The sequence below is a fragment of the Elgaria multicarinata genome, chromosome 22, assembly GCF_023053635.1.
Source record: "Elgaria multicarinata webbii isolate HBS135686 ecotype San Diego chromosome 22, rElgMul1.1.pri, whole genome shotgun sequence".
Taxonomy (NCBI): domain Eukaryota; kingdom Metazoa; phylum Chordata; class Lepidosauria; order Squamata; family Anguidae; genus Elgaria; species Elgaria multicarinata.
The window spans coordinates 2,065,060-2,091,201 of record NC_086192.1 but is presented as its reverse complement, the minus strand read 5'-3'; the positions used below and the strand labels follow the sequence as shown (position 1 = coordinate 2,091,201).

The following is a 26,142-nucleotide window of genomic DNA, read 5'->3' as shown; positions in this document are numbered from 1 at the left end:
AATTCTGCGACCGGCACAGCGTTCTGTTTTTGTGGAATCGTGCCATTAATGGGCACGACACCCTTGTGTACGCCTTCCTCTGAAATAATAATAATGTTTTTTGTAAATCTGTGCCAACATTCGTACGAGGCTTTTCTCTGAAGAGAGCGGGTACTTAGGGGGCGCATGGAACACTCGGATTTGCACGGCTGGAGCCGAGGTTGAGGGTTCGGCTTCTCCTGCCTCCAGGCCAAGCTGAGTTAGTTGGGGGTGCATTTCTACAACTGCACAGCGAGCTTGGACTTTCAGCCCCGTTCTTTTACCGCCTCGGGCGCAGTTCTGCGACTGCGTTTGGGAGTACAATTGCCGCTTTTCTTGCTTGTTCTGGTTGGCTTTGCTTGACCTTCCTGGATCGCTCTCTCTCCCCGCTGCCCTCCTCTCCCATCGTACATGAATGATCTGTTTTTCCACATTCTTCAGCAGGACGCAACGGCAAAACTGCATTTGGCCTCTAAGATGGGGAACTTCCAATGCCAATTAAGCCCGTTGAAGGCCTCCTGATTAAAAAACCCAAAGGAAACGCTTCTCTTTCCAAGCTGGCAGGGAACCTGGGGAGGGCAGGTGGGGGGTGCGTGTGTGATGCTTCTTTGCAAACTGCCACAAAGCTAGGTCTCTGCCCAAGGAGCATACAATCTAAATTTGGGAACAGGGGAGCCAGGGCCAGATGCAAGCAAAACTCTGCTGCGTGGGCTTTTTCTTTCCTCTAGAGACGACGGCTGGGGCTGAGCTTTGCAGAAGATGTGGGTTTCGAAGCGGCTGAGTAGGGCAGGAGCTGTGTAGCTAAGGGGTGGAGTCCTGGCATCACCACCTCAATGAGTTGAGTAGCAAGGCACGGGAGTCATAGAACAGCAGAGCCGGAAGGGGCCTACAAGGCCCCCTGCTCAATGCAGGAATCCACCCTAAAGCATCCCTGACAGATGGTTGTCCAGCTGCCTCTTGAAGGCCTCTAGTGTGGGAGAGCCCCCCCCCCCCCCGGCAACTGATTCCATTGTCGTACTGCTCTAACAGTCAGGAAGTTTTTCCTGATGTCCAGCTGGAATCTGGCTTCCTTTAACTTGAGCCTGTTATTCCGTGTCCTGCACTCTGGGAGGATCGAGAAGAGATCCTGGCCCTCCTCTGGGTGACAACCTTTCGAGTATTTGAAGAGTGCTCTCATGTCTCCCCTCAATCTTCTCTTCTCCAGGCTAAACATGCCCAGTTCTTTCAGTCTCTCGTCATAGGGCTTTGTTTCCAGACCCCTGATCATCCTGGTTGCCCTCCTCTGAACACGCTCCAGCTTGTCTGCGTCCTTCTTGAATTGTGGAGCCCAGAACTGGACGCAATACTCTAGATGAGGCCTGACCAGGGCTGAATAGAGAGGAACCAGTACTTCATGTGATTTGGAAGCTATACTCTCTCTCTCTCTCTCCCCCTCCCATAATCGCACTCTACTTTGTCTGTCTCTTTTTCTCTCACCCCATGCTTACACACATCCCATACACATACACTACTTCCTTTCTTTCTCTGACACACACACACACACACACATCCCTGTCTCTGTCATACACACGCCTTACCATCACTCTACTTTGTCTCTCACACCTGCACACACATACATCTGTCGGGGATGCTTAGGGTGGATTTCTGCATTGAGCAGGGGGTTGGTCTCGATGGCCTTGTAGGCCCCTTCCAACTCTGCTATTCTATGATTCTATGATTCTCTGTCTGTCTGTTCCTCTCTTCCTAACTCACGCACCCTACACACCACACACTGCTCTCACACACCCACACATGCTGCTTACCCCCCCCTCACACACACACCATTTGGTTTTTTTGCTGTTCATTGGAAAGGGGACCCTCCTCTTCATTGCATAGCATAGAAGCTAAGCAATCTGGACATGGAAAATGAGCTTATTTCCTTTCTCCATGTCCTGGTAGCACTGTTTTTGTGCTGGCTGGTGAGGAAGAGAACCCGCTCCATGCAGCCAGCGGGCTGTCTCACCCCTGCTGCTCTTGCCCTTCCCAAGAGGCAGGGCTTCCAGGACGGGGAGGGTCCTCAGCCAAGACTCAGGCTGTACACAGAAGCCTGGTGGGCTATATCCGTTCCGTGGGCTGGACTTCCCCTTCTCACTGGCCTGCCCTGGTGGGGTGGATCATGTGACCTGTTTCCCGTGCTCCTAGGATAATTGTGGGAAGAAATTCCAAGCATAGGTTGCAAGGTGAGCGCCAGAGACCCTGGGGTGACTCCACCCAAGTTGAGTTGGGGCTGTATCTGTGGGTGAACCTAGAGGCCTGGAAAATCTGCATTTCTGTGCCATTGAGCTGCCACAGATTGGGAAATGGGTGCATCTCCAGGATGGAGAATGCGTTGGTTTTCAATGGCTGAACCCATTCCCTTTCAAAATGCATTGATTTAAGTCGAATTCCAGCTTTCTAGTGCGTAGATGTTCCCAGGCAAAGATCTCCAGTGGTTGCCGCAAAGATAAAAGCCTTATCTGTTGCAACTGAATGGGGCCTTTATGCTCCCTAGGAGCAGAACTCCATAAAGCTCTGGTCATGTGCGCTGCGGGGTTATTGTCGTGTTTCAAGGGAGCATTAAAGGACAATCGAACGAACGGCTTTGGGTTTGCCACTTTCTGCTCCCGGGTGAGATGGTCAGCAAGGGCTCCTGGGGTGCCGGATCGCCGGACTTCCATGCCCAAAACTTTTTGTCAGCCTGGACTCGGTACTTCCTGGGCGAGGCGGTGTTGACTTTCTGATGTGGAAAGCAAATGGCTGCTCTGTTTTGGTCGGACACGGTTCTCATTTGCTGATGCGATAAAAGTGATTCATCATCACCTGTTGTGCCGTGTTGTCCGGGCAGAGGTTTTTATGTTTTTATGGTGGGGGGCTTCAGAGGGCCCTCAGGAAGAAGCGCGGCAGGTAGATCATAAATATGAACTCTGCTGGTCTGTGACTGTAATAAAATTATTTGATTTGAATAAATATGGACAAACTTAACACAGCTTTCTGACGCTTGACTTTGGAAGTCAGTTTTCCTCTTCCTGCACGGTAAAGCAGCTTTTCCTAACCTGGTGCCTTCTAGGTGTGGTGTACTACAATTCCCAGCAGCCCCAGCCAGCTCTAAGAAGAACTCTGATTGAACGGGGGGGGGCCTTCTAGGCATTCTCCAAGGAACAGTTTGGAATTCGCATGCTCCTTTAAAAAGGAGCATGTTCTTAAAATGAGTTTTATATGGTTCTTTTGAAGCGGCTGGGTGCTTTCAGCTTCCTTTTCTTTAAATAAACCTTGCGCACGCACAGAGAGAGTGAGAGCCTGTTTCATTCAACGCGAGATGGGGAGGAAAAAGTTGCCGCTGGTCTCCTGGGTGCATTTAACGCTGGCACGCCGCGTGTCCTTGTTTGTAAAGCATCAACCAGGGCAGGTGGGTAACAGGAGGCCTTTGGCAGTGTTCAGGGTGTATCCTGGATCACTTAGCGCTGCGGTTTCTGGTTGGGGTGGCTGGTTTTTTTGTGAAAAGGCGGGGGGGTGAGCCGCAGATTCCGCAGACGAAAGCGAGCGGGATTCTTAACCGCCAACAAGACGGCTGGGATGAATGCCGCAACCGAGTGCAAATAGAAAGAAACCACTTGCCTGTTTGAGAAGCCGGGCACTTTAAAGACATGCACGGATCCCTGTGTGTGTTTCGTTTTTAAGAATTGTTTTCGAGAGGCAGGCTCTTGCAAAATGCTGTGAGGCCGGCATCATAATTATTGCCAGCGTTTCTAGCGTGCGCCGTGTTTTGCTAACCATCGTAGAAAGGCCGTCCCACTTCTGACACCATGTAATGTTTGGTGTTCCTGAGCATGAACAGGACACGCCAGACACCGGATACAAAAGATAAGCTTTTTGACTGAGCGAGTCACAATGCAAACGAACATTCATGCCTGCCTGCAATATCAGGTGGGTCCTTTTATACTGATCTGTGTAACATTCAAATATGTCCCCGCAAGCAATGCAAACCAAAATACACACACACCTGTCATTACACGACCCAGGGCCCTCCAGATACATGGGCTGCAAGCGCCCCAGGCTGGCTGGGGATGATGGGAGATTGCAGTCCAAGACACCTGGAGGTGCCCGGAGTTGGAAAAGGCTGCTGGAAGGGAAACATAGGAGAGAAACGCATTGTCTTCTTAGATGTCTTCTTTTCTCTTTTACACACATGGTCCCCTTTATGTGTCCAGTTAAACGAGAATGTTGGATGAGTGTTAAGTTTTTGACGGCTTGAAATGTTTACGGAAAGCACATTCATTCATTCTCTCTCTCTCTCTCTCCCTCTCTCCCTGTCCCCTCCTCCCTCTGCCTTCCTCCTTCCGTCCTGTTTCAGCATCAGCGAAAGCTTTCTCACGGTCAAAGGGGCTGCCCTCTTCCTGCCGCGGGGAAATGGCTCATCAACGCCTAGGATCAGCCACCGGCGCAACAAACATGCAGGTAACGTGTTGTTCCTCCCCACCCGTTCCACATGCCCTTGTCACAAGAACCACATTCTCCTGCACGACTCGGCCGGAAAATGGGTGTATTGTGGCTTTTGGGGTGTACTGATTTATTTTGACATTTGGCTTGCCTAAGGCGAAAGAGATAGGAGAAATTGGAAAGTGCAAAATACCAAATAGCACATGATGATATTACACCCCGTACGTCGTAAAAGCGTAAGATTACGGCAATTCAGTGTTATCATCCTGAAATTTTCCTTACCCGCAGACTAATGAGGTTAAACAATTTAAACTCATCATTACACTTTCTATAATTATATGGGGGTGTCTGTCGTCAGGAAATCCAGCCCTTTGGGGGCTCGCTGGATTTCCGCCCCCCCCCCCCCCAAAAAAAAACAACGATTTGGCCTGGCATTTGCGAACTGAGCTGTGGGTTTCTGAACCGCCCAGGGAGCCTCGGCTATTGGGCGGTAAAAAATGCAACAAATAAATAAATAAATTTCTTCCTGAAAAGTTTTCCAGTATTTTTTGAAAAATTGCGTAAATAGCAATTTGCGTAAATTTCACAAGTTCCGGCTGTAATTAGAGTGAATTTACACTTTTTTTAAAAAAAAAAAAAGTCCTCAAAATGCCCTGACTCAATGCAGATCAAGTTGGGCCAACTCACAGGAGAATGAGCCGAGCGGGGGGTGATGGGGAGCTTGACCCCCAGATGGATTCCTCTGACATCCCTGCAACTATAGGCAACGGCCTTCCCCAATGTGCTGCCCCTCTGGATGTGCCTGACTCCAGCATGCCCAGCTGGGGAAGTTGGGAGTTGTAGTCCAACCCAACTGGAGGGGGATGAAATTGTGGGAGGCTGCCAAGGATATTTTCTATATACTGGCCTTCCCCAACCTGGCACCCTCTGGATGGGCTGGAGTACAACTCCCAACATCCCCAGCCAGCACTCCCTGCCTCTTGCCGAAGCATGTCAAAGGGAGGGGGTTAGAGCGGGAGAGTTGGTAGCCATGGTAAGGAGAGGCTAGGCTGATGTTGGCGGACCCTGCCCCGCAGCCTGGAAGGTAGAATGGGGGGAGCAACCTGAACAACAGCAATGCCAGAATTTGGGGAGGGGGGGGCAGGGAGGAGAAATGTGGCGTCTGTGCAGCTGCTTCACTTCCTGACCCTTCTCTGCACCAGGAGACCTCCAGCAACACCTACAAGCTATGTTCATGCTCCTCCGTCCGGAAGACAACATCAGGCTGGTAAGTCAGTCTACTCCCCTTTCTTTTCTTCCACTCAGTTGCACCTGCAATTTCTCTCTCTCACACACACACACTCCCTCTTCCACTTGCACCCCCTTCTCTCTCTTGCACCCTCTCCCCCTTTCTCACTTGTGCGTTCTCTTCCCTCCATCTTGCACTCTCTTTCTCTCTTGTACCCTCCCCATTTCTCACTCTCTCTCTCTCTCTCTCTCTCTTGCACCCTTCTCCCCATTTCTCACTCTCTCTCTCTCTCTCTCTCTTGCACCCTTCTCCCCATTTCTCTCTCTCTTGCACCCTCTCCCCATTTCTTTCTGTCTCTCTCGCATCCTCTCCCCATTTCTCTCTCTCTTGCACCCTCTCCCCATTTCTCTCTCTCTCTCTTGCATCCTTTCCCCATTTCTCTCTCTCTTGCACCCTCTCCCCATTTCTCTCTCTCTCTCTCGCACCCTCTCCCCATTTCTCTCTCTCTCTCTCTCTCTTGCAACCTCTCCCCATTTCTCTCTCTCTCTTGCACCCTCTCCCCATTTCTCTCTCTCTCTCTTGCATCCTCTCCCCATTTCTCTCTGTCTCTCTCACACCCTCTCCCCATTTCTCTCTCTCTAATGGCTTCTTGCCAGGGAGGGTCCCCCCAAATCCTGACGCCAAATAACGTTCACGTGAACAAACCGCAGCCCTGTCCACCTGCAGTCTCCTGACAGGCCCTCCCAGCGCCCTACAGCAAGGGGCGTGTGGTGGCTCAGCATTCCCGCCAGCTCCCAGCAGATTGGCGCCTCTTCATTCCGCGCGATCACAGGCTTTATTGTGTGCATTTCTGTGGGTTGTTATTTGGGGTTATTTTGATCAATTAGGCCTCCTGCCGGCAGAACGAGGGGTGCCGTGGGCTGAGACAATGGGTCCTTTTTGCGCTGCGCTAAATTTGGATCGCGGAGGGTCACACAAGGGACGCTCTTTTGATCATCCGCTCGGATCGTGGCTGGGCCATCGTTGGCCGGTACTTAGGGCTGTCGGGTGATACGACACGTTACGCGCCGCCTCCCTGGGCAAAGGAAGGTCTGTCTGTCTGCCTGGGATGACTGAATCCCACCATACCCAAAGGAGTGGAGTCATCGATTTGTTTATTTTTATTGCCAGTACAATCCAGCTCCGTCCCTTGATAAGGCGACCTTGAAAAGCAGGGGGGCAGCTTGTGGCCTTTCCGATGTCGTTGGGGTGCAACTGTCCTTACAACTCCCATCATCCCCCACAGTGCTGGCTACAGCTGATAGGGGTGGCAGCCCGGAGGCTGCCCAACTCCTGCTGGAAACGGTCTTCAACTTGGGGGTTTGAAATGTACAAATCGCACCGTCTTCTGCGCAGAATCGCCCCATCCTAACGCAAGGGTACGCTTCCCCACACGGCTCATCAACCCCACAACTCTCGCCGGTGCGCTGTTTAAGGCCGTACCAGTTACCTGCTGGCTGGGTCAGTTCGGTTCCTCCAGCCTTCCCAGCGTCTGGAAGACACCGGGTTCGGGGACAGTGAAAGCACTTAGGGCAGACCCAATTCTTTCAGGGGGAGGGCGGAATCTGTGGACCCCCAGATCTAAAATTGGTGGAGGAGGAGGTGGTATTTATTCCTAGCATTTTTCTCTGCTTCCCCCCCCCTCTTTTGGGGGGTTCCAAAGGGAAGGAAATTTGGTGTGGCAGTTCTAGGGCCGGTGTATTCTTTCCACGCCCCAGATTTCCAGGCCGTGTCCAGGGAGGGCAAGGGCTTCGAATCCCCTTCCCTGATTGCCCCCCCCCCCCAGCTCTCCCCGAAATCCCCCTCCCCTCCAACTCCTCCATGCGACTAGCAAAAGCGGAACGATATCTGCCAAACAAGCGCAGTTGTCTCAGTTCTTGCTCGTTTCGCAATTCCGCTCGCTTTGGCACAGAATTTGGGATCCTTTCTCCTCTGATTCGATGAGGCCTCAGAGGCCCTTTCGGGCGTAACGTGTTCAAATTGCCCTTTCGGCTCTGGAAGGAGGCTGACGTAGGCGCGGCTCACTCCGTACCTGAGCCAGCTTTCCGGTTTAGAAAGCGTCCCGGTGGCAGGCCTGCAGGTGCCCTGCAAGCTGGCCAGGCTTCCGGTTTTCCTTGACACCCCAGCAGAGAGGGACAGCAGAAGCAGCTGCTTTAGGCTTTTGTGCTTTTCTGAAGGGGAAAATAAATGCTGCAGGATGCGGCCTTTCAGGGCACGGTCGCCGGGGCGGAGCTTGAGCAGACTCCGCCGGTTGGAGGCGAATGTGCCACCTGGGTGGGGAGGAAGATTGTCTCAGCATCCAAGCAGTCCCGGAGAGAGACCTTTGCGTGGGGTCGCGGAGCGCCCAGTCTGAAGTTGCAGTCCTGAATTCGAGCCATCTCTCCATCCAGCTCCATGTGAAAGCAGCCTCATACCTCTCCAGGGAAAAGTGAGGGCGCAAAACTTGTTGTTGTTGTTATTTTTTGCATTTTTATACCGCCCAACAGCCAAAGCTCCCTGGGCGGTTCACAAAACCAAAACCATTCAAAGGGAGGCAGAAGGGATGCAGGCCCGTTCTGCCTCCCCTGTCTATGTTTTTTCCTCTTCCCGACTCGTCCCTTTTTCCTCTTGCATCGTGTCTTATTAGATGGTCCTCCTCCTAGCAGGGGACCTCTTGTTTTCCAGACTACACGTCCACCTCCCCAAGAGCCTTTCTTTGGCCCGGTGAACAGGAGAAAAAGACGTCAACGTAAAGAGATCGAAACCCCTGGGCGACGTGAGCCTTCCCAGTTGGAGCCTAGCTCCAGTGGTGCCCTCGCCAGGGTCGTGCATGTGGCGAGGCAGAATCCCAGCGCTCGTGGGCAGCCCTGAAAGCAGCACGGGCTGCCGGCGCGGAGGGGCCGCATTGGAACAGATGGGTCGGTGGCTTTGGCCAGCACGGATCCATTGTAAGGACCAGGGGCGAATAGAGTGCGGCGCTGTGTCTTAAGTCTCCAAACTGTTCTTCGTCAGCGTCAGAAGGGGAGTCCTCCTGCATGGGGTTTGCAGAAGCGCCCGGCCTCTTCCCCTGCTCTCGCTGCTCGTCAGATCCCGTTTCAGCGGCCCGAGGCCCGGCCGTCTCGGTGGCGATCTTACATCCAAACCAGCCGCCTCGTTATTGCTGCCCAAATTGGTTTAGCAAAGCAAATTAGATTACGTTAATCCGCTTGCGGCCAGAGAGGCCTCTGGAGAGCTAGTCAGGAGCTGGACTCCTTGCGTGTGTCGGTGTGGATGATTATCGATTGATTTATCTGAGTTGCACCCCGTCTTCCTATCAAAAACGGCATTCAAGGCACCTTGCAATCGCTAATAAACCTTGATTAAAAACAATCACGAGCCAATACGTTAAAACATCATTACAAGCAGTGGAAAAACGTGACAATAACAATGAAAACAGCATCCAGTTCAGCAGATATCCTTCGATCCCCAAAAAAACCTTGAATGAAACAGTCTTTGCCGCAGGTCAGCAGTGAGGAAGCAAACCTAGCCTCCCTCAGGAGGGAGTTCTGCAGCCAAGGAGCAGCCACCAAGAAGGCCCTGCACCGCCTCCCAAAGGTCATAGGGCTCTATGGGTCACTTTGCCCAGAAACGGACCAGTAGCGAGTGAAGCTGTTGTATGCTCTTGGTAACTGACCCCGGTCAGCAGTCTGGCCGTTGTACACGTATGTTTTGGCTAGCTATTGTGGCTAGTGGACCTATACCCTGGCAAGGTGAGGGAAAGGCAATGAGTTTGCATCCGTTTTGAGTCTAGTGCAGTAATGCCTCCTCGTACTTAACAACTCGCCCAGTCACCATAGGTGGCTTGGAATTTTATGCAGCGGAGGGAGTGGACGGGTGGAGAATGAACGGATCCCCCCGACCCTCCTCCACCAGTCTGCTTCGTAGAAAGCGTCTTCCCTTTTTCACTAGCCTGCGAAGAGCGGGTGTTTCCATGCTGCTGTGGCGGACTCGGTACAGGCTCTCCATTCAGGGAGCTCTTATCTAAGGGCCATGAACATTAGCAGAAGTGGTTCTTTTGGGGAAACGGACGAAAAAGTTTGGTTTGTCAGCTGCTGTAATCAGCACGTCTGCGCCGGTGTCCTCATTCATCTTTAACCAGCTTCCTCGGATAGATGCGCATTTCAGAACCGCGAATGTCTCCGGAACTACGGCCGCACGAGGCGAGCGCCTCCCAAAGGCTCGCCCCTGCCCTGGGCCCTCTTCTCCCCACGGCTGTCTCTCGGCCACACGGGGCCAGTTCCCCTTAGCTTCCCCGCAGGCCAGCTGCACTGCGTGACGCCCGTTTCCTGGTATGCCGCATCAGCGCGGGGACGTATCCTTCCGGCTCAGCGTCGGTTGGCGTGGGGACTTGGACCATGTAATGCTTTCCTGTGCCGAATCCGCTCCTTCCAGGGGCTACGAAATGCGCCGGCTATTCTTGGTCTGCGGTGCAGGGAGGGAAAGGGACTGTGAACGAGCTTCTGGACGTTGTTCGTCTGCTCCCTTTTCAGGCCCCGTTTCCTTCCCGGCAGACCAGCGCTTTTAATTTCCCCTTGTAAAGCAGACAAAGCAGAAGTTATACTCAAATCAGGCCTGGGGTTGGTGTTTCAGTTGGACAGGTTCTCCTGGACGCCTGAGGGGTGCTTGCGCCCGGGGACACCCTGTACGTTTGTAATCAGGTTTGTGATCAAGCTGGTGGAAGTGTCTCACTTGATTCGAAAGACCCCGACGGGCTCCTGTAATAACTGCCAGCGTGGGATTTCCGCAATGTCTTTTCTGTTCCACCCTCCATCCCTGCAATCTGTGTTGCCGGAGCAGGCAAGTGAAAACACCCTGTGAGAATTCTCAGTTTTGTTTCCAGAACTGAGAAGCGGGTTTCCAGCCCTTAACGGTGGCAGAGAGAGGTCTAAAAATGCCTGGGGCACGACGAAACCTTAAGCGTTGGCTTGTGGGGAGGTGCCTGCATGGGTCTTGCCTCCTCGGACAGGATGCGTCACGCCGAACTCGCAAGTTTCGTTGCTCCATGTAATACGATGTCAGCCTGCCTCTGGCCTGGATTCAACTGAGACGGGTGCCGAATCTGTCCCCGCCGTGTAGACGGCGGTTTTGTTTAAGACGGCGCGCTCTGTGCTTCTCGCTGGCCTTCTCTGGACCCTTTCTGTGGCTTTGGCTCGTACGAGGGCATGATGGGAGTATGGCAGCAAGCGCCTCTTCCCTGCAGGCTGACAGAGGGGGCCGGACCGCAGCGCTCTGTGCCGTGCGGCACGCGGCTCCTCTCGGAAGACCGCGGTTGAGGCTGGAAAGAGGCAGGTCTCTATGTAGACACGGCCGGCCCCATTTTCCTCTCTCCCCTTCCTCCTCCTAGGCCGTTAGACTGGAAAGCACCTACCAGAACCGCACGCGATACATGGTGGTGGTCTCGACGAACGGGCGGCAAGACACCGAGGAAAGCATCGTGCTCGGCATGGACTTCTCCTCCAACGACAGGTGCGTCTCGCCGGGCGGGGAGAGGCCATCAGCCCAGGCCTGTTGCCTGGCAGGCGACGCTTCTCAGAAAAAGGGCCTTCGTCCAGCTGGGGGGAGCCATGTTATAGCTGAGGGGCTGGAGCTGTCTTCAGACGAGGAACGTTCTAAAGCAGTGGCACTGACGTCTTTCCTTGCCCTCTCCCCACGTGGTGGCGTTATCTCGCCGCACAGATATCTAGCCCTCAAGGTTATGAAGCGTCCTGGCACTGGAAATCTCGAAGCGGGTGGGCGGAGGGGTGCTTTGAACACCTTCGAACCAGGCTGGGGGGACCCCGGGTTCAAATCCACACTCAGCTGTGAAGCTCGTGAACCGGTCACATTCTTTCATCCCTGCCTCTATCGCGCAGGGTTGTTGTGGGGATAAAGACGGAAGGGAGAGCTATGTACCCCGCTTTGAGAGCCTTAGGAGACAGGACACCCACAATATAATCAATTAAAAAAAGCTCTTTTGCCGTGTGAAATGGCGGAGCTCCTCCGCTGGCCGTTTCCCCGAAACTTGTGAATTAGGGGGAAAGGGCTGGATTTAGGGGCACACAGGTGAGGAGAACACCGGGCCCTGCCTGCAACCCTGACAACATCCCAGGGGGCGTGGCAGAGCCACAGACGGAGCGAAACAGGGTGCTTTTCTATCACTGTTCAACAGTCCTTGACAGTGAATTAAATGGATCTGCTGGATTCCAGTCCAGTTTGTGGCTGGGCAGGGGAGGTTGCCCACTGCTGCAGCCCCACTTCACAGTCCGTCGCTCCCTTGGACCCTGGATCCCCCCAACCCACCCCGTGACCGGCTCTGTCCTTACAAACCCAATTTAGCCTTGTTGCTGGGGGCTTTGATGGAAATGGCCGGTGGAGAGCAGCCCTAAAAATATCTCCCGTCTCTTGGGAGGCCGTTCAGAGGTGCCCTTTTTCTCTTTCATCCCCCCCCCCCCCTTCTTTCCATGAGCTCATCTCATTTGCTCCGCACAAATATCTCCTGAGCGACTCTCCCTTTTTGATATTGATACGTGTCCTGCAGAAACAGACACGGAAAGAATAATTCAACGTCCATATTACGGGGATACCTTTATTAGACTGGCACAAAGGTCACCCCAAATGTGCAAGCTTTCATGATCTCCAAGCATCTTCATCAGGCAAGATGTGTGTGTAGGGGCGGGGGGTGAGTTGAGCCCCTGCTTTGCGTGCAGAAGGTCTCATGAGGACTTATTTATTTAATTTATTTATTACATTTTTATACCGCCCAGTAGCCGAAGCTCTCTGGGCGGTTCACAAAAGGTTCTATTTTTATAGGGTAAAGTCCGTAGCTCCAGCGTATAACCCCTACATACGGTTCAATTCCCCAGCATCCCTAGGTAGAACCCCGCATGGAACTCCCTGGAAAAGTCGCTGCCAGTCAATATCGAGAGTACTGGGTTAGACGGACCAGGGGTCTGACTCAGTAATGTTCCTCCGATGTTGAAGTCACGAAGCCTGCATGGTCACCATCTTAAGATGAAATGAGTGGGAGAAGGAGGCTGCACACCTTCAAATTAGCCTCGACCGGGGCGTGTACCCCAGCTGGCTTCCCAAGCCCTCAGTTCCACACATGCACCTTTTGTCCCACTGTTGCCCCACTCTTTTGCTATAAACCAATAAAAAAGAGTGGGGGGGGGAAAGAGTTTTAAAGCCTCCCCTCGGGCAATTCAGAGGCAAGGGGCAATGAATAAGCTGTTGCTTGCTGATTCTTGGCCTGAGTTCATCGGAGAGCAAGGGTGAATCTACTACGAGGAATTGGTTCACATTCCTGGGAGCCGTTCCTGGGCACGACATAGGTGTGAGCAAACGTTCCAGGCCATGGGGAGCAGCAATGCATGGTAGCTGAGCACAGCCTTAAGGGCTTGTAGGGAACTTCCATTTCTAATTCCACCTCTGGGCTGACTGTGGAGAAGCAATTCCTTGGGAGTGCGGAACAGCCCTAATGGGGAAGCCACCCGGGAGTGATTGATGTGCGAACTCGAACTGAGGGCTGGTCGTTTTAAGATACACACGGGGCCCAAAACAAGTCAGACCTCACAGGGCTGGGGGCAGAGCATGGGCAGGCAACTTTGGGGGTCCGGGGCCCATTTCTTGTGCCCTCCCCAGACCACTCCCAATGGTAGCAGCCAAAAATAATACCCATTTACACTACAGGGCAATAAATAGGTCAAACCCAGCTTGTTCCCAAGAAGCAAAATTTGACCTATTTACTGCTCTGAAATGATAAACGGGTGATTTTTCTGTCGTGCCGTGTCGGAGAGTCGGCGACAGCCACACAGAGTGGTGTTGGGTGGGGGTGGCACACGTCACCCGCCCCGGGCTAGAGACCTGGGACCTTGCTCGGAGGAATCCCCTGCCGTCACAACCGGGACGCTGAAATGCTTGCTCCTCTTGTCTTTGCAGCAGCGTTTGCACGATGGGCCTGGTTCTCCCGCTCTGGAGCGACGCGCTCATTCATCTGGATGGCGACGGGTAAGAGCTGGTTTTGCGCCAGGCGAGCTCTCCCCCCCCCGGCGGGCTGTTTGAGTGGCAGGTCTGGATGCACAGAGGGAATGTCGCCCCATGGGTTACGCTCCTCTCCCACACCAGCACATTCAGTAACCCCTTAAACGGACCCCTTAAATTGGGGACCGTAACTTCTGCTTAGCACTGAGCGGAAATCCGACCCCCTCTTAACTCACTGCCCCATTTGCAGGCAGCAGTTTGGGGGTCAGGGGAATTCTGCAAAGTTTTCAAAAATAAAAATAAAATGCAGTGAGAACAAAAACGAAGCACATTAATACTAATTCGGAATCCCTCCCCATGCTTGATCGATTTCAGAGTTTTTCTTCTTTCATTTTCTTTCTCTATTCCAGGGTGGCATATTGATTCCCCCCCCCCCATTTCATTCATTTATAACTTTCTTTTCACGAGTCCCACAAATTTCTATAAGCTTCTGCCAAAGTTATTCCATTCAGTTATTTTTTTCATATAGTCTATGTATTTTTGCCAGTGCGTCCTGAAAGTATCTCTTTTCTTTATTCCTCTACGTACTCTAAACTTCTGTGTCAGCTTTTCATTTATTGCGATCTCCCAAATTTTCTTTTTCCACATAGCTGCGGTCAATATCCGAGCTGTCTTCCAGTTACTTGCTATTAATTGCCTTGCAGCGGTCAACAAAAATCCAAATAATATTTTTCCCCTTTTATTGACATACATATTCAATAAAGGGAATTCTGCAAATATTTTTGCCCGCAAGGGCACTGGGCGGCAGCTGGACTTGCTTGCTTTTCCTTCTTAACTCCTCAAGAGGGGCGCTATTCCACCACCACCCCGCTCCCAAAACGCCCCTTGAAATGATGCTGTGATGGGATGTTGGGATATTGGGATGTTGTTCCAAAGCATTCTGGGATTGGGGGGGGAGCAGAGACCACTGGGAAAAATGTGAAAAGTCAGATGCTGAGAGGGGCCTGGTGTGGCAGAAAAGGAGGAAAGTGGATTTACAAGCGTCCGTCACCGCTACAAAACGGGGATAACTTTGTGCAGCTTTTGCACGCTGAGTTCCTTTTTGCTGCTGTCTTGACTGCAGTGAAAATGTTCCTTTGTTTCTTCTTTCAGAGGCTTCAGTGTCTCAACCGACAATCGCATCCACATCTTCAAGCCAGTCTCTGTGCAGGCGATGTGGTAAGAGAACCTCCCCTCTCCTCCGCCCCGTGCCTTTAAAAATAGAAGAAGAAGAAGAAGAGAGAGAACAGCCCCTGCTAATCAGACCCAAGCGCCTCCCGACCCAGTGTTCTGTCCCCAGTTTCCAGAAAGCTTTTGTCTTGAAGGGACACGCCCTCCCTTCCGGTTTGTACGAAGTCTATGCATTTGGAGCTATTGTGCTCTTGAACAAGGAGGCTCCGTTGAACTTATTGTACCGTGGGGACCGCCTCCTCTTGCACAAATGCCCCTGGATGTCAAAAGCCACGCCAGAGGTCTCGGGGCCGCTCCCTCTGCGGTGCGCTGGCCAGAGAATTTGGAATTGGGGTGGCTTGGTTGTGGGACCCTCTCTTTGGGACCTGCTCCCTGGGGAGACCCGCCAGGTGCCGGCTCTGTAGCTCCAGTGCTGGGCGAAAGGCCTTTTTATATTTGCCTGGTATTGTTTTCGCTTCAACTTGATGGTTTGATCTGGCTTGGATCAGAGCAGTTTTGCCCTTTGATTGACGGCTTGTTTGGCATAAGAAAGGGGGCGTGTCCCTGGAAATGTAGCGTGTTTTGGGGGGGCAAACAGGGAGGAATTGGGGGCTGAAATGAGCCCATGCTTCATCCATCCATCCCCCCCCCCCCATTTTAGTTGCTTCTCTTTCCTAATCCACAGCCCTCTGCTCCCCGAACCATTGAGGGTGTTCTTATGAATATTAGAAGAGGCTTGCTGGATGAGACCAAAAATGCCCGTCTAGTCCAGCATCCCGTTCCCACAACCACTAGCCACAGGCCTCCTAGGCAAGCCCACAAGCAGGCCGTGAGCACAACAGCACCCTCCTGCGTGGGTTTCTCAGAAATACAGGCACGTGTGGACTCTGACACCAGAGGTCATCTATAGCAGCCCCTGCTAGTAGCCGAGAGCAGATGGGTCGTGGGGTTTATTATTACGTCCAGGCCGTGTAGCCTTGGCTGGCTGCAGATCCCCTTTCCTTGTAGGGCAATTCATGTGAAGGCTTTTTCCTCTTTCCCACCACGCGTTGGGGGACTCAGGGACTCCTTTTGCTGTCCCGAAATGTGTCACCAGTTGTATGGGGTGTGTGTGTGTAGTTTGAACCTAGATCGCTTCGGTCACGGCCAAAATTAGAACCCCAGCTCAAAATAGGCCGCAGAGCCCCTGTTTACTTTCTTCGAAAGTGTCTCAACACACTTTCTTTTAAAGAAGACACCTTCCTCGATGGGCTTTAGCCCGTCATGGCAGGTGCGGAGTTTGGATTTCTGAGATCCCTGTTTCCTGGGAAGAGTTCGGAACAAGCAGAGCACAGGGAGGAGTTTGGAACAGTTTTGAGATTGGGCAGTGGCGTGTTTTGATGGGTTTCAAGCTTAAAAGGCGCTCCTCCGTGGTCTGCAGCAGAGCCCTTTTCAAGTTCCTGAGAAGAGGGCCTTTTCTGCAGTGGCCCCACAACTCTGGAATAAATTGCCACCCGGGGTCCGTCCAGCCCACCACTGCAGGCTTTTAAGGCCGGCCTTGGAGACCTGCTTGTTTACCAACGATGTTTTATTGCGCTGTTCTGGTTTGTAGCCGCAATGGTGTCGCTTGGTTTTATTACTATAGGTGAGGATGTTTTATTGCTGCTGTTCCTCGATTTTCTTCTTCTTCTTAACCTTTGCCGTCCTTCCTGTACAGAACTTTATTGCCTCAGCCGGTCCTGGCAGGACCTTTGCCTGGAAAGGCAACCTGGAAATACTTTAAGTGAAGAAATAATAATATGATTTGTGTGTGTTTTGCTAATGTTTTTTTAAAAATTTATTCTGTATAGTTCTTTAATCTGTGAAATGGGGGGAGAGGAAAACATCTTGCATAGAAGTACCTTGGTGCCAAGACACCTCGAACAAGGAGGATTGGAAGGCGTTTGGTTTTGACTGCTGATGAACGATCCCAAACCTTTAATTGGCCTTTTCTTAAAATTGAATTTAGATATCCAGGGTTTTCCCTTCCCTTCCCTTCCAGGAATTCACAGCGGTGTCCCATGGTTGCTTTCCTCCTCCGGCCCTCCATCATTTCATCCTTGCAATGACCCTGTGAGATGGGTTAGGCCAGGAGAGAGCGACTGTGGCAGTGTAGTGTAGTGGTTATAGTGTCAGACTGGGAGTCAGGAGATCCAGGTTCTAGTCCCCACTCAACCATGGAAACCCGCTGAGTGACTCTGGGCCAGACCCTCAGCCCAGCCTACTTCGCAGGGTTGTTGTTGTGAGGATAAAATGGAGAGGAGGAGGAGGAGGATTGTGCACACCGCCTTGGGCTCCTTGGAGGAAAAAAGCCGGGATATAAATGCAGTAACAAAGGCACGCAGAGGCCCCCACGGACCACCTGGGCTTTTGAGATCAGTTTGGCAGGCCCAGCTTCTTCATCTGAGGCTGTGAGGCATGAAGACCGGAGGCGCAAAGCAGGCACGGTTGTGATGGCCCATCTCTCCCCCCCTTCTGGCTCCCTTCCAGACGGAAACGGAAAACGTATTTCTTTCAGCAGGCTGCGATTTCTGCTGCTGCTGCTCTTTCAGAATTGTCTGGGTTGTTTTTAAATGATGGTTGGTTATAGGTTGTACGGTTTTAAACTGTATTTTGTATTGCTATTGTTTTTAACAGTATTGTAGTTCTTTGGCCAGGAAGTGCTTTGTGTGTGTACAAATGAATAGTTTTGACACATACACAAAGCATTTACACACACACACGAAGTGAATAGCATTATTCATTTTTACATACATTCAATTTTATCCATTAGTAGTAGTAGGTGCTACTTGTAGTAATTACAACTGGTAGTAATAATAGTTAGCAGGTGCACCACCAGTGAGCTACGAGCTGCCTGTTTCCTTGCAACGTGGTCAATGTGTCTCCTCGTCTTCCTCCCCGTCCTCACAGGTCTGCCCTGCAGAGCCTACACAAGGCGTGCGAAGTGGCCCGGATCCACAACTACTACCCGGGGAGCCTTTTCCTCACGTGGGTCAGCTACTACGAGAGCCACATCAACTCGGACCAGTCCTCGGTCAACGAGTGGAATGCCATGCAGGATGTGCAGTCGCACCGGCCAGATTCCCCTGCCCTCTTCACGGATGTGTGAGTAGCTCCGGGCTGCCGCCTCCGCTGCCTCTCTCTTCCTCTGGGTTCGTCCCACCTGTCCGCTGCAAACCTTCAACGGCCGTGAGGCTCCATGCGCCGGGCCTCTCCTCCGGCCCAACGGTCAAGGCTGCCTCTCCGTTACCATTCACTCTTCCAGTTCCACCACCGCGTACCAGATACATTTATCAAGCTATAGGAATGTAGAAAGGATGCTGGCTGGGGATGATGGAAGCTGCAGTCCAGCACATCCAGGGAGCACCGCGTCTATGCTGGAGGGCCCTCTCTGTGAACATATCAGGGGCCCTGCCCCTGAACTACGATCCTAACCCTTTAAACCACGCGAACATTGGGATGTTGTGGGCTTATTGGCTTTTTTACTCGCCCATTCGAAGTAGCCCGGATGCTTGCTGGGCTGGTGACTTGCCCAGAATACTTTGATTCCTTGGATTTGGGGCGGGGAGGGAAGAGAGAGAGAGAGAGAAAAGCATGTCTGTTTCTTTTTAGTTATTCGATGACGCAGCTGTCCCCCAGCGCTTGGGACGTGCTGGACTACCGTTCCCGGTGTCTCCCAGGCCGCTCTTGCCTGCTCAGAGAAGATGGGTCTCTCATAGAATCGTAGAGTTGGAAGGGGCCTCTGAGGCCATCAAGTCCAACCCCCCTGCTCAATGCAGGGATCCACCCTAAAGCATCCCTGACAGAGGGCTGTCCAGCTGCCTCTTGAAGGCCTCTAGTGTGGGAGAGCCCACAACCTCCTTAGGTAACTGGTTCCATTGTCGCACTGCTCTAACAGTCAGGGCGTTTTTCCTGATGTCCAGCCGGAATCTGACTTCCTGTCACTTGAGCCCGTTGTTCCGTGTCCTGCACTCTGGGAGGATCGAGAAGAGATCCTGGCCCTCCTCTATGTGACCACCTTTTAAGTATTTGAAGAGTGCTATCCTGTCTCCCCTCCATCTTCTCTTCTCCAGGCTAAACATGCCCAGTTCTTTCAGTCTCTCTTCATAGGGCTTTGTTTCCAGACCCCTGATCATCCTGGTCGCCCTCCTCTGAACACGCTCAAGGGGCAGGCTACCTGGCTCAGCGGACCTGTTTGGATCCAATCCAGCCAGGCTGTTCTTGGGCACAGAACGATGCTCTGTGTGTGTGTGTGAGAGAGAGAGAGACAGAGAGGGACAGAGAGAGAGCATTGTAACCCTCTTGCTGTCCAGGAGCGCTGCAGCAGCTCGGAGGGCCCTGCCGGCCTTGCTGATTAGCCCTGGCTATTTTTACCGCTGCTGATAAGGCCAGTGGCGGGTGGAATGCGCCCATGGGTGCTGCTGGCTGTGCTCTGCTTTCCATATAAGGAGGCGTGGAGGCCGTTACCTTTCCAAGAGAGGGAGGGGGAGGCAGTCGGCCAACTCAACAGCAACTTGCCCTGTCCAGCGCCCTGTCAAAATCTGTGCAGGGCCAGGAGGCACCGCAGGGTGGGTTTTGCGAGAGGCAGTACAGTGTAGTGGCTACAGTGCTGGATCTTTCTGCCTAACCTACCCTGCAGGGGAGTTGTCGGGGATAAAAACGGGAGATAATTTTCTTTAAGACTTTCTCTCCCAAACCTACCTTGCAGGGGAGTTGTTGAGGATAAAAGGGGGGTCTCTCTCTTTCTCCCTCCTCCCTCTCACTAACCGACCTTTCAGGGGGATTTGTTGAGGGTAAAAGCAGGGAGCAAGCACTCTTTTTCTGCTGATCCTACCTCGCAAGGTGATCGTTGAGTATGCCGCCTTGAGCGCCGTTGGAGGAAAGGAGTGGTCTAAACGTCACTGAAAAGTAGTTCTCCGGGCAGCGCCAACTCTGTGCCCTGTGACCCTGATTTCCCACGCGACCCTCACCCGGTTTCCATTCTTTGGAATGATCCTGGACCGCGCAGGGATTTGGGGAGGTGGGGGATTCGCCTGTTGCCATGGTATGCTGCGGTTTTCAATTCTCCAGCTTGGCGACTCCCCCCTTGCAAGACCGCAGATTTGGGACCCGGTCAGCCCTTGGCCACGTTGGCGGGTGGGGGTGCAGCCGTGACAAGTTTGGGGGTCACTGGGTGAGGAAAATCCGTCCAAAGCCGCCTTCTGGATTCCCTGCAGCTCTGATCCCGCGAATGGAAGGGTACGAAACTCAGCAGCGGGATCCCTTCCCTTGGGAAATTCTACTTACGAGGAACCAGCTGTTCTCTCGCTCTGCTTCCCCGTTGATTCGGGCGCCCTTGGATCATTGGCTGAGTCAAGCGGCTTCCCCAGTTCCTTTCGCGGCTCCGGCTTGATCGCCATTGATCACGAGAGTTGAGGCTGCGTGCCTTGAAGTTGCCGTGCCTCTCTCTAGAACGAAAACCGTCCCTAAATTTTGAGGCATCCTGCGCAGGCCAGCCGATCTCCAAATAAGCCGGAGAGGGTCCGGCTCTTTGCCTTTTTTTGCACTCAGAAACATTCAGGGGAGAAACATTTTCCTCCCTGCTGCTAAGATCATCTTCTTGGCTCACCGCTCTGACCATGTCACTCCACTTCTGAAATCTCTTCATTGGCTTCCAATTCACTTCAGAATCCAATATAAACTTCTCCTGTTGACCTACAAAGCTTTTCACTGTCTAGCTCCTTCCTATCTCTCCTCTCTCATCTCACACTATTGCCCCACTCGTGCTCTTCGCTCCTCTGATGTCATGTTTCTCGCCTGCCCAAGGGCCTCTACTTCCCTTGCTCGGCTTCGTCCATTCTCTTCGGCTGCCCCTTACGCCTGGAACGCTCTTCCAGAACATTTGCGAACTACAAGTTCAATCGCAGCTTTTAAAGCTCAGCTAAAAACTTTTCTTTTTCCTAAAGCTTTTAAAACCTGATTTTTTTCCGACTTTTATACTGTTAGTTTTACTCTACCCTGTGCCTGTTTGGTGCATTCTCTTCCCCTCCTTATTGTTTTATTATGATTTTATTAGAATGTAAGCCTATGCGGCAGGGTCTTGCTATTTTATTGTTTTACTCTGTACAGCACCATGTACATTGATGGCGCTATAATAATAATAATAATAATAATAATAAAATCCTGGGCTGGGGGTCTGGGGAAAAGTTATTAAAACCTGATTTTTTCCCCTCCTCCAGCCCAACAGAACGTGAGCGCACGGAGCGGCTGATCAAGACCAAGCTGAGGGAGATCATGATGCAGAAGGACTTGGAGAATATCACATCCAAGGAGGTGAGCCAGCGGCAATTTAAGAACATAAGGACATCAGCATCAGCATCTTTATTTATTTATTTATTTATTGCATTTGTATAGCACCCCATAGCCAAAGCTATTGGGGCGCTTTACATCAGAGTAAGACACTTAAAAAGAATATCCTAAAATTTAAAAGCTTAAGAACAGTCCTGATGGATGAGACCGAGGGTCCACCTAGCCCAGCACTCTGTTCACGCAGTGGCCGACCAGCCGTCAGCCAGGGACCCACAAAGCAGGACGTGGTTTCACAACAGCACCCTCCCGCCCACGTTCCCCAGCAACTGGTGCACACAGGCTTATTGCCTCGGATAATGGAGGTTGCACAGAGCCATCAGGACTAGCAGTTGCTGGGTAAGGGGGAATATAGCACCAATGGAAAGTGGAGAAAAAAGAGACGCGCTCCGGTGCTGTGTATGAATGAGCAACGGACGTTTAATTATTTCACGATGTAAAAAGCTCAACGTTTCGGATTCGAAAGAATCCTTTTTCAGGAGCTAAAACAGATTACAAAACCATTATTTAGTATAAAGAAAAAGAATGAGGACAACGCCCATACAAATACAATCAAAAATTAAGATATCTATACTGAAACAATTTCTTATTCTAGCAGCCAAATTTGTTGTACAAAACTCTCTGTCCTGGCTCCTACCGAATGAATAGTCAATTAATTAATTTAAAACATACACTGTCATTTCCCCACAAGACACTTGTAATACATTGTCAATTTTTAATTTTTTTTTTTAAAAAAAACCCTTTTTTATTATTATATAAAAACCCTTTCAAAAAGCCTTCTTGAAGGACTCTTTCAAAAAAACTTTTTTGGAAAACTTTTTTTGAAAAACCAACCAATTAGAAATCTTAAAAGTGCTCTTCCTTATATCTATACAGCCACGTAACACATTATAGCCCTTCTTTCAACCTGCTTTAATGCCTGTAGAAACCACAGCATGGTTTCTTTGTGCGCGGACTGCCTGAGCACCATCTGGGCTCGCTGTGCAATGGGGGGAAATAGTGGCCTTCTGCCTCCAACAGGGCTTCCGGCGTCTTCCCCACGCACGCGCTCTTGGTTTTGAGCCTTTGGAGCCTTCATACCCCTATCCAGTACCAGCATGCATTGGAGCGCACATCTGCCCACATGTGCATCCCCATTGCTGGTGCATCCTGTCTTTGCATCCATTGGTTGCATGCTGCAAACCAAGGGTTGGGAACCTTAGGCCTGTGGGCCACATCCCGCCCACTTAGGGGCCAAATTCACCCCACCCACCCACCCACCCTTTCCCCTAAGGCTTTGTGACTAGCAGCCAGAGCTTTACGCTAAAATATATGCTGGTCTTTTGGGCCCCACCCCTTTTGCCTTTGGCCCTGCCCAGTCCTGGAATGCAGCCCCCAAGATGGCACGCGGCCCCCTGCCTAGAGGTTCGACACCGCTGCTCTACAGCCTTTGCTGAGCTTGGAAGTGTCGTTTCTTGCTGCTACTCAAAACCGCCTTGCTGTGATTTCGGGAAGCGGAGGGGCGGGGGGGGGGGAGTGTTTTGGAGTCCAGCGCCTCAACGCCTGGTCTCAAGGTGCCCTCTGTCCTCTGCGCCCCAAGATCCGAACGGAGCTGGAGATGCAGATGGCCTGCAACCTGCGGGAATTCAAGGAATTCATCGACAATGAGATGATTGTGATCTTGGGTCAGATGGACAGCCCCACGCAGATCTTCGACCACGTCTTCCTGGTAAGCCCCTCGTGCGTGGGGAGAGCGGGGGAGGGGAGCTGCCCCAGGGAGGGGTTGCTGATGTCACGTGTTCCTTCAAAGTGCCTGTCTGGAGGTAGCCTTCACAACCTCCCTGCCAGGTAAGTCAGTGCCATTAGTGGGCAGGGGAACTGAGGCCGAGAGAGGGAGCAGCTTGCCAACGGCCACCTAGTCCCGGGGTGGGCAGAAGGGAGATCTCCAGATGTTTTGGACTGACTCCCAGCATTCCTGGCCAGGCTGGCAAAGGCTTCTGGGAGTTGGAAGTCCAAAACAGCCAAAGCTCTACCTTCTGCCCCACTCTGGCCTGGTGAGTTCATGGCAGAAGTGAGATTCAAACGAGGGACTCTGTGAGGCACCATTCTGCACCTCCAACGAAACACGTTCTTTGACGTCTTCTGTGAAACCTAGGACGCTGGGTGCTCCGACACTGGTCGGCTGGGTAAGATGCAGCTCCTCATTCGCTGCCTCTTGTCAGCCCCACCAGCTGCTCTCTTCCTCCTTCTTTCAGCAACACACCTCAGCTTCTGTGCCCTCTAGCCTTCCCTTGCCTCTGTTCCCCATTCATGCGCTCAGCCCTCTCTGCGAGGCTTTTCCTGCCCAGCCAAAGAAACCTTTCACTTCACTCACAACAGCCATAATGTTTGCCAACATTCCGTTGTTGGCAGTAGCTGGAATGTTTGCAAGGGAGGGATGGCAACCATTCCGTTTACATGAGATGGACTGATGGATCTGGGTTTAAACCTGCCAAGATCTATTTCGGAGAAGCGCTTGGTGGTGGGGGGGGGGGGGCGGGGGAGGAGAACACATTCCAGTGGTGGGCAGGACTGAAGGCAATAGGGGGCAGGCCAGAAAACCAAAAATGTGAGTGTATTTTAGTTTAAAACTCAGAGAGAGAGAAACAGGCATTTTTATATACCCGTAGATTGTGACTACGGCCTTCCAAATTGTGAATCGTGCTTGTAATGTTGCCTGTACGTTTTTCTTCCTTTTACGCTTTTCTGTAATAAGTGAATATATATGTATTGCACAACGCTATAAAAGTAAAATAAATAAATAAATCAGGAAGGCAGAGGAGAGGAGAGGCCAGGATAACCACAGATTGGCACCAGTAAGCACAGCAACACGTCCGTTTGCCTCCCCTACACACATGCCCCCCTTGCTCAGATCCATTCAATACAAGACGTTCCCGGTGTCCCTGCGTGATTTGAGGCCTTTGCCGGGCCTTGGATTTCTGTGGCCCATGGGAGCATCCCACCCCTCTCTGTCTCTCCTTTGGGAGGAGAGCATGAGAGAACAGACACAGGAAGGGCTGCGGTGAGTTTGGCAGGTGGGATTTCGCTTCCTAGAGCACAGATGGCCCCGCTTTTGGCGGAGGGGGCGGGTGGGCGAGCGTGGGCAAACGCCTCCTAACTAACAGAGCCTCCTCCAGAGGTGTAAACACGCTGCTCCTGGAATGTTTGGCTCGCCCTGGGGCCACGTCGCGCCTGCCGATGGATCTGCAGCGCCGGGCCTTCTCCTGCCTCCGCCCCTGGAGACTCTGCCCGGTGATGGCTCAGGGGTTTCCCGTGGGGATGCAGTTCGCCTGGAAGCTCTGCCTCCTGGCAGAACCTGCCGCTCTTGCTCTCGCTCTCGCTTGCGTATTGCCAGATCATATTTATTCTGTTTTAATTTCTGCACCGCAGAAAACAAGCGAGCAAGCAAATACGTCTCGCCAGGTAGGCAGGCAGGCAGGCAAAAAACAACAACATCTCCCCAGCGCCATTAAAAATTGCCCTAGGAAGGTGAAGGACCCCTTCCTTCCTTCCTTCCTTCCTTCCTTCCTTCCTTCCTTCCCTCCCTCCCTCATTTCAAGTATTTTTAGACGTTTCCCAGAAATTGTCTGCAGCCCTGCAAAATTCGGCAGTGTTCAAATGAAGCACAAAACGGCTGTTTCCCCCCACGAAACGGCTGTGCGTGTGTTTCCCCACCTTCTTTACTTCTTGTCCCATCCCATCCCCCAGTACTTGTATGTCCAGACCTGCTCTTGGTTGATATATGTTGTTGTTTTGTCTCTCTCTGCAGGGTTCGGAGTGGAACGCTTCCAACCTGGAAGACCTGCAGAACCGGGGGTAAGCCTGGACGCGAAAGCTTATATTTCATATTTTTTTAATTGCATTTATTTTATCGAGGTTGATCCCAATTTTTAGGGCGCTCACCCTTCCAGTGCGGCTTACGTAGCAAGTTCTATCCCGCTGCCCCGTCTCTCTCCTCGGCCAAGGGTGGGGACAGCATGCAAGAGGTTGGGGTGTGAACTGAGCCGAGCCACTGTTGGCTGCTGGTTTCTCCATCTCCGTTTCTTATACTTTATTGTGGGGCGAGGTGGAGGATCACCTCACCCCAGATATTTTGCTGAAACTCTTCGGTGGATGCAGGAAACAGCCGGGCAGACCGGAACGCGAGTTTAGCAAAACCGAGCAAGTCTGATTGGGCCGTTGCGGCTGCCAAGGGAGTTTAAGGGCCCCTGAACAAATGTTTTCATGCCCCTTTGGAACTGTGGAGCAGTCGCTTTGACCGCCATTCCCTTTTTGTAACAAATGGGTTGTGACTGAGCCTAAGGCAGGGCTGAAGCATCTCCACCCTTCCTTGAAGGAAGAGGAGACCTCTGCATGTACACTCTTTCTGTGTGTTAAGAGTTAACAGCCATATTTAAGTGATCTCAAAGGTGTCCCCGCATATGAAATCAAAACAGCAGGGATTTGGGGGGACGGGATGGGAGGAGGAAGGCCTTGTTATCTTTCCCCCTCTGCTTTCGGAAATGCAAGTCTGGGGCTTCTGTGTGTGTTCCTCTCCCTCTTACCCAGCTGGACGGTCTCTTCTGTTTCCCCACAGGGTGCGCTACATTTTGAATGTCACCCGAGAGATTGATAACTTCTTCCCAGGGGTTTTTGAATACCACAACATCCGTGTTTATGACGAAGAGGCCACGGATCTGTTGGCGTACTGGAATGACACCTACAAATTCATCTCCAAAGCAAAGCAAGTCCTGTTTTTATATACACACAAACAGTCCCACGCCTAGACACAGGCGCCCAGCGTGAGACACAGAGGAAGAGAGAGGCATACGGAGACACAGAGATTCACACAGACA

General features: G+C 52.0%; 1 protein-coding gene across 5 annotated transcripts in view; it reads left to right on the top strand.

Annotated features, from left to right (window-relative positions):
- SSH2 (slingshot protein phosphatase 2) overlaps positions 1-26,142 on the top strand; it is a 101,141-nt gene that overhangs the window by 59,642 nt on the left and 15,357 nt on the right. For 2 of the 5 annotated variants that reach the window (XM_063146554.1, XM_063146550.1), the window contains 10 exons: positions 4,388-4,491; positions 5,676-5,740; positions 11,103-11,224; positions 13,676-13,744; positions 14,870-14,935; positions 17,855-18,049; positions 21,163-21,256; positions 22,869-22,997; positions 25,077-25,123; positions 25,884-26,034. In XM_063146554.1, the coding sequence (XP_063002624.1) occupies positions 4,388-4,491; positions 5,676-5,740; positions 11,103-11,224; positions 13,676-13,744; positions 14,870-14,935; positions 17,855-18,049; positions 21,163-21,256; positions 22,869-22,997; positions 25,077-25,123; positions 25,884-26,034 (1,042 nt within the window). Of the gene's footprint in view, positions 1-4,387; positions 4,492-5,675; positions 5,741-11,102; positions 11,225-13,675; positions 13,745-14,869; positions 14,936-16,293; positions 16,551-17,854; positions 18,050-21,162; positions 21,257-22,868; positions 22,998-25,076; positions 25,124-25,883; positions 26,035-26,142 lie in introns of those variants that run through there. The other 3 variants (XM_063146553.1, XM_063146551.1, XM_063146555.1) reach the window with 3 other exon arrangements.